The 12,520-nt window shown below is 42.1% G+C and overlaps 1 protein-coding gene and 1 long non-coding RNA gene across 2 annotated transcripts in view; both read left to right on the forward strand.

Moving 5' to 3' along the window:
• Positions 1-805: 805 nt before the first annotated feature.
• Positions 806-12,520, forward strand: part of SH3GL2 (SH3 domain containing GRB2 like 2, endophilin A1) — a 96,813-nt gene continuing 85,098 nt past the window's right edge. The window contains exon 1 of the mRNA XM_027634890.1: positions 806-941. Within this exon, the coding sequence (XP_027490691.1) occupies positions 897-941 (45 nt within the window). The 5' untranslated portion in view covers positions 806-896. The remainder of the gene's footprint in view (positions 942-12,520) is intronic.
• LOC113943293 lies at positions 3,862-4,156 on the forward strand. Its single transcript, XR_003526275.1, has 2 exons — positions 3,862-3,938; positions 4,037-4,156. It is a non-coding gene; the product is annotated as an uncharacterized LOC113943293 (long non-coding RNA).

Raw genomic sequence — 12,520 nt, forward strand, 5'->3', positions numbered from 1 at the left:
ATAATTACTGATTACTGTTCTGCTAGTGCTTATAACACTGAACTGCTAAAGTACATGACTTTTATCTGGGTTTTAGGCTCTCCAGCCAACAGCCACACCAGCAGGCTGGAATGGGCAAGCTTTAGATTTGCTTTTCTATGCACCACTGACATTGTGATGAAAGAAAAAAACAGCACTTGTTGCGGGATCCCAATTAGCCGGGGTTCGACTACCATCCAACGAGGCACGATCAGGCACAAAGATACTGGCATGTCTGGCTAAACACTGGCATGACACTGACTAGAAATGTTTCTTCAGGAATCTGGACCACGTTGATACTCCCTCTGCTACCGCTTTCCTCTCTTGCCCCCATTACTGCTCCGCCAATTTCCGTGGATGATGTCCCGCGGGTACAGGCGTCCCGCTCCCTGCCGGGTAGGACGCTGAGGCGAGGTCCTCGCAGGGAGGGGAGGACCGAGAAGCCCTACGCCCGTGACCCAGACGGACGCGGCGGGGCACGGGTGCTCCCCCCGAGAGTGTCCGCACGGGACGAGAGCGGGTTCCACCGCTGGACGCGCGTGTGCGAGAGCTGCCCACGGAACGAGGGGGCAGGCGGGGGTGCGGGGCAGGGTGCCCGGGCCGGCGGTAGCGCAGCAGCGGTGGTACAGCGGCGGCGCTGCGGGACCCCGGGAGCCGCGGAGCTGCGCGCCCGGGGTCACCTGCCCGGCGGGGGCGGGCAGGAGGCGGTGCGTCCCGCCCTGACGTCACAGCGCTCCGGCACCGCCGCCTGACAGCCTGCGGCGGGCTCTGGTGCGGGCGGCAGCGAGAGCGCCTCGGCTGAGCGGCGGCGGGACCTCTGCGGCTCGCCTCGGCTCGGCTCGCTCGGCTCCGCACGGCTGCAGCGCGCCGCCCTCGCCATGTCGGTGGCCGGGCTGAAGAAACAGTTCCACAAAGCCACGCAGGTACCGCGCCCCCTCCCCGCGCGTGAGTCGGTGCCGCTGCGATGCGCTCGGCTGCGACCGGCCTATGCGTGGGCGGGCACGGGTGCGTGCAGGTGTGTGCTGGGCGCCCTGTGCGCGGATTTCCACTCGAGTGCACGGCGAGTGGGATCGCGGATGTTGTGGCCGGTCGTGCGTGATGAGCGTGCGTGCGAGGCGGTGTGAGCGTCTGCACGGGGGTGCGTGGTGCGCCAGTGGGTCACGGCTCCGCGTGAGCGTGAAGGCTTTTGCGTAGTGGATGTGCACGGGAGGGGGTGGATCTGCTCGGATGTCCATGGGTGCGCGGTGCTCGGCTGCGGAAGGCCGCCCCCCTGCCCAGCCCCGTCCGCGCTGCGGCAGCGGGCAGGATCTGCCGGGGTGCGGGAGCAGCTGCTGGGATGCCCTGTCCTCTCCGCCTGGAGTCCGCGGGGGTGGCTGCTGGGGCAAATACCCACTGTGGCCCTCGAACCTTTCCTACCGAGGGCTATGCACTGTGTTTCCACAGGCATTCCTGACTTTGGGAAAAGAGCAATAAACATGACCTTTTTGTTTTCTGGGTCTAGACTACAACTGAAATCCGAATAATGAAGTTTGGTTTTGTTGCTTTAGACATGGTGTGATATTGCAGGAAGGTCAGGGTGGATGTTCCACCAGTCTTCGAGTTATTTCATAATACAAAGTCTGTGTGATATTGTCTGCAAGGGTACAACTCCTGAATCAGTGTGCTTTGGGCAAAAATCTAAAATGGTTTCATAGACGTCAAGAGAACTGCTTTGGATTTAGAGATCTGACATCAGGATCTGTGCAATATGCCTTTTTTTGATTTGCAACTAAATACAAAATCTCCAGTTATTTTCTACTAATTGCTATTGCAGGCATCTTGATGTAGCAGTCTTGGTCACTGCAAGGAGTCTGTCATGCAGGTCACTGCAAACAGTCTGTAGGTGCAGGCACACAAGATACATTCTGCTGTTATGCTTTTCAACACCCATGTATTTCTCCTTCTCATGCATCTCATCTCTTTCATCTCATCTCTTGTGCAATATGGGGTGATGTTCCCTGAAAGAATGATCCTTAATATGAGTATTTGTCAAAATTCTGATTTTCAATACCTGGCAGTTACACCAGTACCTATTATGTTCTAGCCAGGTGGGCGTTGGTCTCTTGTCCCAGGCAACCAGCAGTAGGACAAGAGGGCACGATCTTAAGCTGTGCCAGGGGAAGTTTAGGTTGGATTTTAGGAAGACATTTTTTACAGAGAGAGTAATCAGACATCGGAATGGATTGCCCGGGGAGATGGTGGATTCACTGTTCCTGGACGTTTTTAAGATGAGACTGGATGTGGCACTTAGTGCCATGGTCTAGTAACCACGGCGATGTTGGATCAAGGGTTGGACTTGATGATCTTGGAGGTCTTTTCCAACCCAGTTGATTCTATGATTCTATGATTATGACTCTGAATGCGATATGTTATGTCAAGTTCCAGCATAGGCACATGCAGGCATTGAATGACATTGTATCTCACTTTTAATGCCAGATTGTGTTGCATCATTGGTAAAATAAGTCTCACAAGAAAATTGCTGTACTCCGAACAGATCAGTAAGGAGCAGTTAGGGGTGTCTGAGCCCACCCTGCAGCACCCATCTGCTGCTACTACTCTTGTTGTTTCTACTGCTGCTGCCTACAGTGCCATCAGAAGGCTAGGAATCATCATTACTGCACTGGTACTGAAAATAAGAATTTCAGTGTCTATGTCATCCACGTTTAAGAAGGAGGCAAGCTGAAGTTCACTTGTGGATACTAGAAGTCTGGGTTCTCCATTATTGTAAGCTAATGAGAATGCATCTGCAGCAGCAGAGATAAACATCTTTTTTTTCCAGGAGCATAGTGTGAAAGGTCTGTGCGTGCTGTTTTGTCCTTCAGATGACACTCTCACACTGATTGTCAGCAACACTGTCATCTGGAAGGAAGGAAGAGTTTTAGCTGTCTGGAAACAAAATATTAAGTCTCTGATGCCAGATTTAGCAGCCTGGCATCTGATGACCTAGGGATTTTTGGCTTCAGCCTTGACTTTCACAGCTTGTTTCATGCAGGCCGTGAATACACATTCGTGTATGAGAATGACTCACAAGTATGTTGCAAGACAAAACTGTTTATTGGCTTGTTTGCAGTATGGGTGAGAAATCCAGGATTTAGCTGTGATAACCGTGATCTAGGGAGTAATTCTTTAGCTAGTGATTAACCCCCAGGTGAAATATAGATTGTCGGTGTGAATGAAGCTTCCCAAATAGAACCAAACAAATTGGTAGTTTTAAAAATTCTAAATTATTAATTTGGTTCTTACTCATGTTTATGTATATGATGTGCTGTCATAAGAGAGTCTTAATTCATATCAGGAACAAGTTATTTCTCATCATTTCTCAGCTTGCTCTGTCCTTTAACCCAGTTTAGCATTGTAAAGTCTTGAATTCTCTGGTTTAATTTCTTTCTATCTTTAATGCTATTATTCTTGTTGTAACAATAGTACCCTGTAAACGAGTTTGTGAGTGTACAATATTATTAATACATAATACCGTTCCAGTGAGAAGTATAAATTTGTGATACAATTTAAATGTTATAGAAGAGGTTTTGTTTCATTCAGAAGTCTTCTTTCTATAAATCAACTTAAAATATTAAGACTTCCACATTGTTTTATACAATGTAGGATTTTATTTTCATTCATAATTCTTTGACTTGTAATATGTCAAACTAACCTGCATGAAGTACTGCCACTTCAGAAGCCGTGCTGAAGAACTTAATGCCTGTCAAATTCCACGCACCAACTGCAACAGCAGTGAGTCATTGAAAAGCAGGAGGATACTTTGCGCCTTCTAGAATGAATGGTGTGTTCACCCTTCTGCCTTTCAGGAAAACTTTTATGGTTTTACCTCTGTGCAGCATCATGAAGTTTAGAAGAACTATTCCTGACTTTGTAAAAGCAGGGTGAGTCTGGAAGTTGTGACATTAATACAGAATTGCAAGATGCTAGATTGACCAGTATGGAGCAGGTTAGATTATTCATTTAATTCTATTATCCACAGAGCACCTAAGAAGGAGAAATAACCCCATTTGAATGTTAACTGTGCTGCTGCAAATCTGTAAGACATCCTGGAGTTAGGAAGTTTGCACTAAAGAGTACTTTTCCAGAAATGAGCAACCAAGTGCTGTGCTGCCAAATGGTCCCTTTTATTTAGGCATGCAGACTCCTTTCTGTTAGTGCTATGTCAATGTGACTGGGAGAACATTGCTTCTGCAGATTTGTGTACAGTTTTAAAACTACCGCAATCACTATGGGTGATACCAGTTTGCCAGTCTGGGGCATTTAAATAGAGTTGTTTTAAAATAGCGTGAGTTTTGTTTCCACATCAGTGCTTTCATTGTATAATGTGGTTCTTGTGAGGCATAGTCAAAACTAAGCTTTCAGAAAGTAATAATTTCATAGGGAAAGAAATGAACAAAAATTCTTGGAATGGCTGCATCCAATGTTCCCCTGGAAACCACTGAATAAATGTGACTGACATTTAAATAGCAATCTGAATGTGGTGATTTGAACCAGAAGCCTGTAATATTTAAAAGCCTGTTTATTTCCTACCACTGTATTCTCCTTTTTTTTGATACATGATTTAATTTGTCTCAACACCAAGACAAAATTAACCAGTTTATACAGTTTTATAGAGAAAAAGGTTTGATACTGAAAGAAACATCTGAAGAAATTACTTCCACTCCACTTAGATGCCCTTTTAGGTGGAAAGTACTGTGCTTCCCTCTTTAACAAGGCAGCCTGTGAATTGCCCAGTAAGAGAATGACCCTGGTGACTAATAAGAAGCAAATGAAACTCCTGCCTTGCTATGCTATGCTATTACCCATGAAATTCTGTGGCTTTCATAGGAATTCTGCATTGATTCAGAGCTGTCTACCTAGGTTCATTTGTAAAAAAGAGAGCATTAGGGTTGAAACAGGGTTGAGGTTGAGTTTTAAAACATTGATAATCCGTTTAGAAAGTGTCCTGACAGAGTGTCTGCTTATTATCATAAAACGCAGAAATCTTCTGAACATGGCCATCACCACAAACTTGGAGCAGTTACATTGAAATCAGTAGGAATATGAGTATGATGGAAATTAATTTCCTGGTCAAACGATTTCTATACTGTAATTCATCTCTCTGAATGTTTTTTAATTCCTTGGTCAGAAGTATGTAAAATGTTTTTAACTGGAATATGTGAAGCAATCCTTCTTTACATATGAAGTGATTTATACACTTGCTAGACTCTTAAACTGCAACTAACCAATTGTTACTGTTCCATGTTATCAATATTTTCCTAAATCCCTGGCAACCTTGTATTCAAAGTATATTCCTGACTGTCCCACAGTGTTGAGTGGGATCTGTGTGTGTGTGCAGGCTAGGCTTTTCCAGTGATAGGGCATCACCTGTCTTTTCCAACTGACTGTGATTGAAGCTAGACTCACATAGGTCTGCTTATCTCCTTCCCATGTTTCCTCTCAGCCTCATCCACCAAATTATGGTCAGTTTCTGTTTTTGTAGGTAGATATGGGAGTTGGTCTGGGAAGTTGGACAATATGTGTTTTTCCTAGTGGGAATGCTGCACTTTGTATTGCTATGTCGAACTTAATGAACTGCCTTCTCATGTGGTGTGAAAACTTGTGAGCAAGCTGAGGAAGGAGGAAGGAGAGTCATTTGCAGGCCGGTGTGGCTCTGAGGATAGTGCCCCAACAGGCTGCTAGAAACTTCTCTTTAAGAGGCATGCACCAGGACAGTCTGTTGGTGTCTCTCAGTACAAAGTGGTACTTTTTGAGGTCAAGGAAAGGGAGCAAATTTTTGATCTGGAAATAAAGACTATTTTGGGGAAAAATATTCACTTAGCTGTGGAGGGAGTTATTTCCACAGCAGGTAGGGAAATTCCTTCGGTTTGTACGCTCTAACTTGATTGCCAGATACGTTGTTCACATTTGGCATAATTCCCATGTGTCCTTTTATTGATGTTACATAATTGAAAGGATGAAAAATTGACTTTAATCTAAATTACCCTTTAGTTGGATACTTTGTAATCTTTCTGAGTTGTTGATGGCTTAAACAGTTTGCTTCAGTTAAAAACCCTGTTTCTGAATCTGATTGAAGGAACTGCTTCTTTGTGTGCAAAAAAGGTTTGGGTTTTTTTTTTTTTTGGTGAGGATTTCTCAAGCATCTGTAATCATAGTATCTTTCTACTTGATGTATGCACTTTATGTTTTTATGTAAGTATGAGTATATAAAAGCTGGAGCCCTGAATGACACACATCTGTAAATTTTCTCCCAGCAATCTCTGGAATCAAAGAATACCTGCGGATGCTGTGCTCAAAACACAGCCTGCATCAGATTTTTGTTTCAAATCTTGACTTCCATTTTAACTGGAAGTGTTACACAGCAAGGAAGAACTGGCTGCTCTTGGTCATTCATGCAAAACAGTGTCTTTAATTTTTAAATGTGCCCTCGTGACTGGCATACTGATTGATAGCATGCTTCAGAAAAGTGCTGAAGCAGCATAAGCAGGTTTAATCAAAACAGATTTTGCAGACGTTACTGCGCAGGAGATTCTGTAGTTTTATGTAGCTGTCAATTGAAAATTGAGGGTGATGCTGGGTTGATCTTACACATTTCTTGTGAAGGGTGGAGGGTCAAGAATCTTGACCATTGTCATGACCTAGTAGAGTGCCAGTGAAATCTTTGACTTTTATAAGCTCAAAAGGAGGGGAGGAGTTGAAAATCTGCTTTGCAGGCCATAAGGAGCTGTTACCACTCTGTGAATACATCTGAAGAGAAACTGTATGGACAGCATTTAGTGGGAAATGCCCTGATGAAGCAGGCTCATGGCCCTCTTCTCAGTGAAAGTCTGTGGTATGCTCAAGGGCAGCCAAAATATCCTCCATACAACCTTTTCTCCTAGAACAAAAAACTCTCCCTTTTGCTTCTTTCCAGAAATTTCTGTGACTCTCGTTCTTAATTTCTTCTCATGTAGTGGCCCTTGATGGACAGTGGTGCTGCTGATCCTTTCTTAAGTATATGATATTTATGATAATAAATATATAATATCTTTAGATGAAAGAAAACCAAGCTACAGCATGGTATTATTGTGATAATGTTTGCTATGGCAGAATTACCTAGCCTTTGGTTCTTACCTAATCCTATACTTAATCTTAGAGGCAAAATAGTAGCTTTTTTATAATCTGAGGTTATAGCACATGTCACAGGAATCCATCCAGTCCATCATAGAAGTGCTAAGAGTTGTTTTTGTTTCTCTCAAAGCAGAGAAAAAAAAAGAGGGAAATTCATATTTACTGTGCTAACATTTTTCACAAGCTTTCACTTCATGGAGGCTCTACAGACCTGCATGGCAGAAAATTAAAAATCATAAGTGGTTGTTTGAAGTTTACTGTAGATGGAAACCACTGTGGTGGAGCTGAACAGAGTGATTCATGGATATGTAGTTGTACTTGATGTAGTAGTGATGATGCTCTCATGAATGTGATGGAAGCCATATCTTTATAACTAAAGAGCTTTGAAAAAAAATTTTCTATTTTGTAGACTGAAATTGTAGTGAAGTAGTTGTTGCAGCATCTCATGGTTCACACCAAGGGGCAGCAGTTTGCTCTTACTTTCTTTGCCTATTGCCAAAAAGAAGTATTATTTGATCCCAGCAAAGGTGCTGCTGAGGCAGCAGCAGTATAACCTTGCTAGTGGCAGCCTCCAAAGGCTGTTTCATGTAATGCCAGAGGGCCTCCTGAAAGAACGAGAAATTCAGCCACTGGTTCAGCTAATCGGCCTGTCACTGGGGGAGGGCTGGTGAATTGAATGCACATGTGTTTCAGAACAGGTAGGTGCCACTAGCTGGGATCCTTATCAGCGCTGATGTAATTTTCATTGGGCTGTGAAAAGGGGATACTATACTGAATCCTTCATAAGCAGAAGTTCTAAAATAGAGAAAAATGTTGTCTTTGCCCCCCTTTTCCCCCCTCTATTTTGATGGCAGCAGAACACTTCACACTGTTAAAATATTTACATCTACCTCTGCCTTCTTCATAGTTTTGGGAATTTCAGTTCCTTTTTTTAGTAATTTGTGGTTTTATATATCAAATGTTATTCTTTTCCATTACCTAAATTCCAGTTTCTGTTGGCTGCAAAAGGTCTTTAAATGTGAACAGTTTATCTAAGCATTTTGATGTAGGCCTTCTTTTTCATATTTGTGTTAAGAAATTTGGTGAGTATTGAGCAAAAAAATGAGGACACAATTTATTTTCCAGTTTAAAGTGTTCTTAAGCGCTAGTCATCACTTTTGTTCTGCTTCTGGGGGGAAGAGTGCAACCACAATGAAATAGGATAGCATAACATGTTCCAAACAAGATGAAAGCTGTATTTTTTTCTCCAGAAAGAAAATTTTCCTGCAAATTAGTGTTGATTTCATCTTTATGACTTTAAGTATACTGACAGGACTTGCTCTTTAAAGCAGCACTAGCCAATTAGATAGTTTTGCTGAGTTCTGTTCCAGTTTGTACACTTTTCAGCTTCAAGGTATGTGGCAGAAATTCCCGTTCATGCAAAATCAGTCTAGATGCAGCAAACCAGTTAATAATTCATAAAGTATAAATGTCAAAAATAGCGTTTGCCTTTCCCGATGAGTCACTTATCTGTCTTGGAAAGTTAATCTATTGGCTGAATTTGAAGTGCTGCAATTTTACAGTTATAATTCTGCAATGGATGGGTTTCTTTCTGCGAGTAGAACAGCTTTTCAACTTAATTGATTTTGTTTGGAAAGGGATTTGAGGACATCACACTTAAGGCATATCCTTCCATTGCAAGAAAGTGCACAGAATTGGTTAAGGCGTTAGAGATGACCAGTTAGTGTGTTTTTCTCAACTAATTCACCAGGTGGATTTGTATTTCTTTGGGAATCCTACCTTTGTCATACAAGCACAGTTAGTTAGAACTGAGTCTTGCTTCAGTTGAAGTGAAAGGAGGTTTCAGTACTTGGAGGGAGGTCCTAATTGAGTATTCTGTTGATTGTTTCATGCCATTTCTTACACTGGCCAGGAATAAATGGAATTTGATTTTGTTTTCCACTGTTATGAAAAGAATTAAGAACTTTTAAAACAAAACTGAGGCATAAAGAATGTTCAACAATATGCTAACATTTTTAGGAACCAAAAAACCTGTAACACTTGAAATAAGACACCAAAGCTCTACAGCCTCTGGAGGGTATTCTGCTGGAGTAATATACCAAAAAGGAAGATAGGTGAGGATGAAAGACTGTGGAGGTCCACAACAGGAATTCCTGAAAACTGAGCAGAGGTAAATTCTCTGCTGTATGTATGGATGACTGACTAGAGGCAGAAGGAATGGCAGATGTTACTGAATGAAGCTAGCACTTGGTATTTCCTGCTTCATTAACCTATTTCAAGGATCTTCAGTTCCTGATCTGGAAACAGTGATACTGTGTATTGTTCCAGTCCAAGAGAAAAGATGACAGTGTTCCCAAAACTTTATGTTTTGCGCGTGGAAAGTCTCCCCAGTGCTGACTGCCAAAGTTCTGCTAGATTTTGATCAGCAAAGTCCCTGCTTCAAATTGATGACTCATTCAAACAGTCAAGTGAAGCTCAAAACTCTCCCAGGCAGAAGCTGAACTCTGAGTTAGCTTATTCCTGGGGCTCCCTGTAGTGCTGTGACGTCTGTGCTGGTGCCTAGGGTGCTGTGAGTGACTGAAAGTACATAGTCAGGCTGCAAAGACAGAATGCAGTAACACTTACTGGCTATACAGATGTATGGCCTTTCGAGACAAAAGTCAAGATTGTCCAAGTTTGTCTTGCTTCTCTATAACTCTGAGGGAGGTGGGAGACCCTGTTACTTTAATGTGAGAAAGCATTACTGCATACTTAGACAAGAGTTTCAGTACATCTGTACAAAAGGAGCTACTCTTCTGCTCTCTGCTGCTCAGTGCATATCGTAAATTATGTATATATTCTTCTTCGTCGGAAGAATGTAAATCACTGGACATATGTGTGGTTGTGGCGCTTGAGGTCTCAAAAGCCTCAACTTCAGGAGATGGAGTTTTGACTGTCTTGTTTCTTGATTTACAACCTAAACGTACTGGACAAGAAAGCAGCCAAGCATGCTTGGGTTGAATTTCTGAGTGGGGCCTACTGGTTCCACTGCAGAATCTATTAATTACCTGAGGTAGAAACAAATTGGAATGTGGATGGAATTCAATTTGAAAATATCTACCAGGCTATAGGAGTAAATTCAGTGATGCCCAAGGGCTGGCCTTACCCTCATTTCTGTTGCTGTAATTTGGGTTCTGGTATGGTAATTGCTGATTTACTCCTCTCATCTCAAGACCACTTCCCAAAACATACATTAAAATCAGCTATATTGGATTTCTGCGGATTTTTATAACATGAAGGCAGTCTTCTTGAGCATATTTGAAAGTTTCCCTAGAGACACACAGATATGGTACTGTTTTATCTTGTCGCTTGTGAAAGACTTTCTCTCTCTTCTTACACAGCACATAGGAGCAAAAGAGATTTGAATATTTAATGAAGCTGCAATAAAACATCCTATTCTAGTTCCATATTTTTCTCATTTGTGTTTGCACATTAACTACATGTGTGTCCAGGGAAAATTTTTGACCTACAAACAGATTCCCTGCTGCAGACTTTTTTTTCTGATTTTCTCCTGATATTTCTTTAAAACCTTTGTAAACTATTGTTATGGAAAATTTTATTTCCTTTAAATGCTGTATTAATTGTCTTGTAATAAAATAAAAATTGGGAAGCTAAATTAAGCAGCTGGGGAAGAAGCCATCGATGTCAAATGAACTTTTTGTTAAAGAATGAAGGTCAAATCAGGAGTACAAGCAACATCCCTATGGATGGCTGAACCAGAGGACTCAGAGCTTGAAACTTAGGGCTTCTGAGATCATGTGATGGAACAGGTAGCAGGGAGCCAGCAAGAGGGAAGAGTGTGTCCAGATGTTGAATTTGCCTGCTGTGTATTAGTAATTTTATTAGCACTACACTGAGAACTTAACAGAAGAGCATATAAGGAATATTATGATTTTTTTTTCTATAATACAGCATCATGCTGCATCATGGTAGGACAGCACACCGTGTCTGTATCACTGTCAGAAGTCATCAAGTGTGTGGGGTGTCCCTCTCCTGGCTCAAAGTGTCCACTGTTGTCTTTGAGAGTGACTGAGCTTGTGGTTATAGATTTAAGATGTGAAATGTTGAAGCTTAGCAGCTCATCAATTAAGAAGCATTGATGAGCTACTGCCAACTTTCTTCCTAGTATTCCCGGGTGAGAGCTGAAAATGCTTTGAAATGCTGTTGCCCTGATTTTGCTTGCATGGGCTTGCCTTGGAGGTTAGTTTCTATACATTTAAGAAGAAAGTAGCCATTTCTAGCTGCCCAGTGCTAAGCTATGGGGAGGTGTTGAGGGAAACATATAGGAAGTCTCTCCTATCCTGTCACAAATAAACCTAAGTCTCAAACAAAATATCCCAGGGAGTGAAAGGGGGGGGAGGAAGAGAGAGAGAAAATAAAGCATATTTACAGCAATTTTTGTTTTCTGCCGCAACCTTCCCAAGCCTGTGCTAGGAGGAAAAGGTCTGCAGTGCGCTCTTCTGCACCCATTTCTCTTCTCACGTTTCTGCTGCAAAGTGACCAGGAGAGCAGAAAACGTGACTTTTGGCTCTTGTTCCATGCCAGCCTTTGACATCTGAGGAATTTATGGTGGGATTTGTGGGCTTGTTTCCTCTGCACCATCTCAATGTGACCAAGGAGCTAAGACTTAAGGAATTCATTCATTGTGAGTATGATTGTGTCTTCTTGGCTCTGCTGAAATAACATGTTTGATTTGCAGGCTGGAAATGTTGGGTTTTGTGCTAATACCTTATTTATTTTTAAATGGCAAGAGTCCTGTTATTAAAAACTGCTCTAAATTATGATGCATAACCAACATTTACAAAAATTTTGCTGGTATTTTCCTTCTATGGAGACTTCAGGCAAATGTACGGTGGAGATGACCTGGTGGTTAATAGGAGATATTCACTAATGTATGTGCTATATGCCTTTGTTCAGCAGCAAGAAAACATTCTGCAGACTAAATGCTGCTGTTTTGGGGTATTTTGGTCATTTATTTTGTCTTAAGTGTTCAGGAGTAATTTTTAACAGAGTTTTTTGTTGTTTGCTTTTTGTTTGGTTTTTTTTTTAATAGTATTTTAGTAACATATAATCCAAAACATTAAGGAGACGTTACAGAATCCAGACATTTAAAAATAGTAGTACTGACTCCTTTTTTCTTCTTTACTGAATTGCCTTGGCTTTATGGTTTAAATTTTCAGTTCTATCAAGGGCAAAACCTAGTGTTTTGTTAACTATATGTTTGTAAAACTTAAGAGTTTTGAGGGGGTAACAACACATAGCATCAGACAGATGATGGACATTGCAAAGACCTGTCAATAATTCCTCTGAATTA

This window comes from Corapipo altera, unplaced genomic scaffold (genome assembly GCF_003945725.1).
Source record: "Corapipo altera isolate COAL_440 unplaced genomic scaffold, ASM394572v1 61411, whole genome shotgun sequence".
Lineage (NCBI taxonomy): Eukaryota > Metazoa > Chordata > Aves > Passeriformes > Pipridae > Corapipo > Corapipo altera.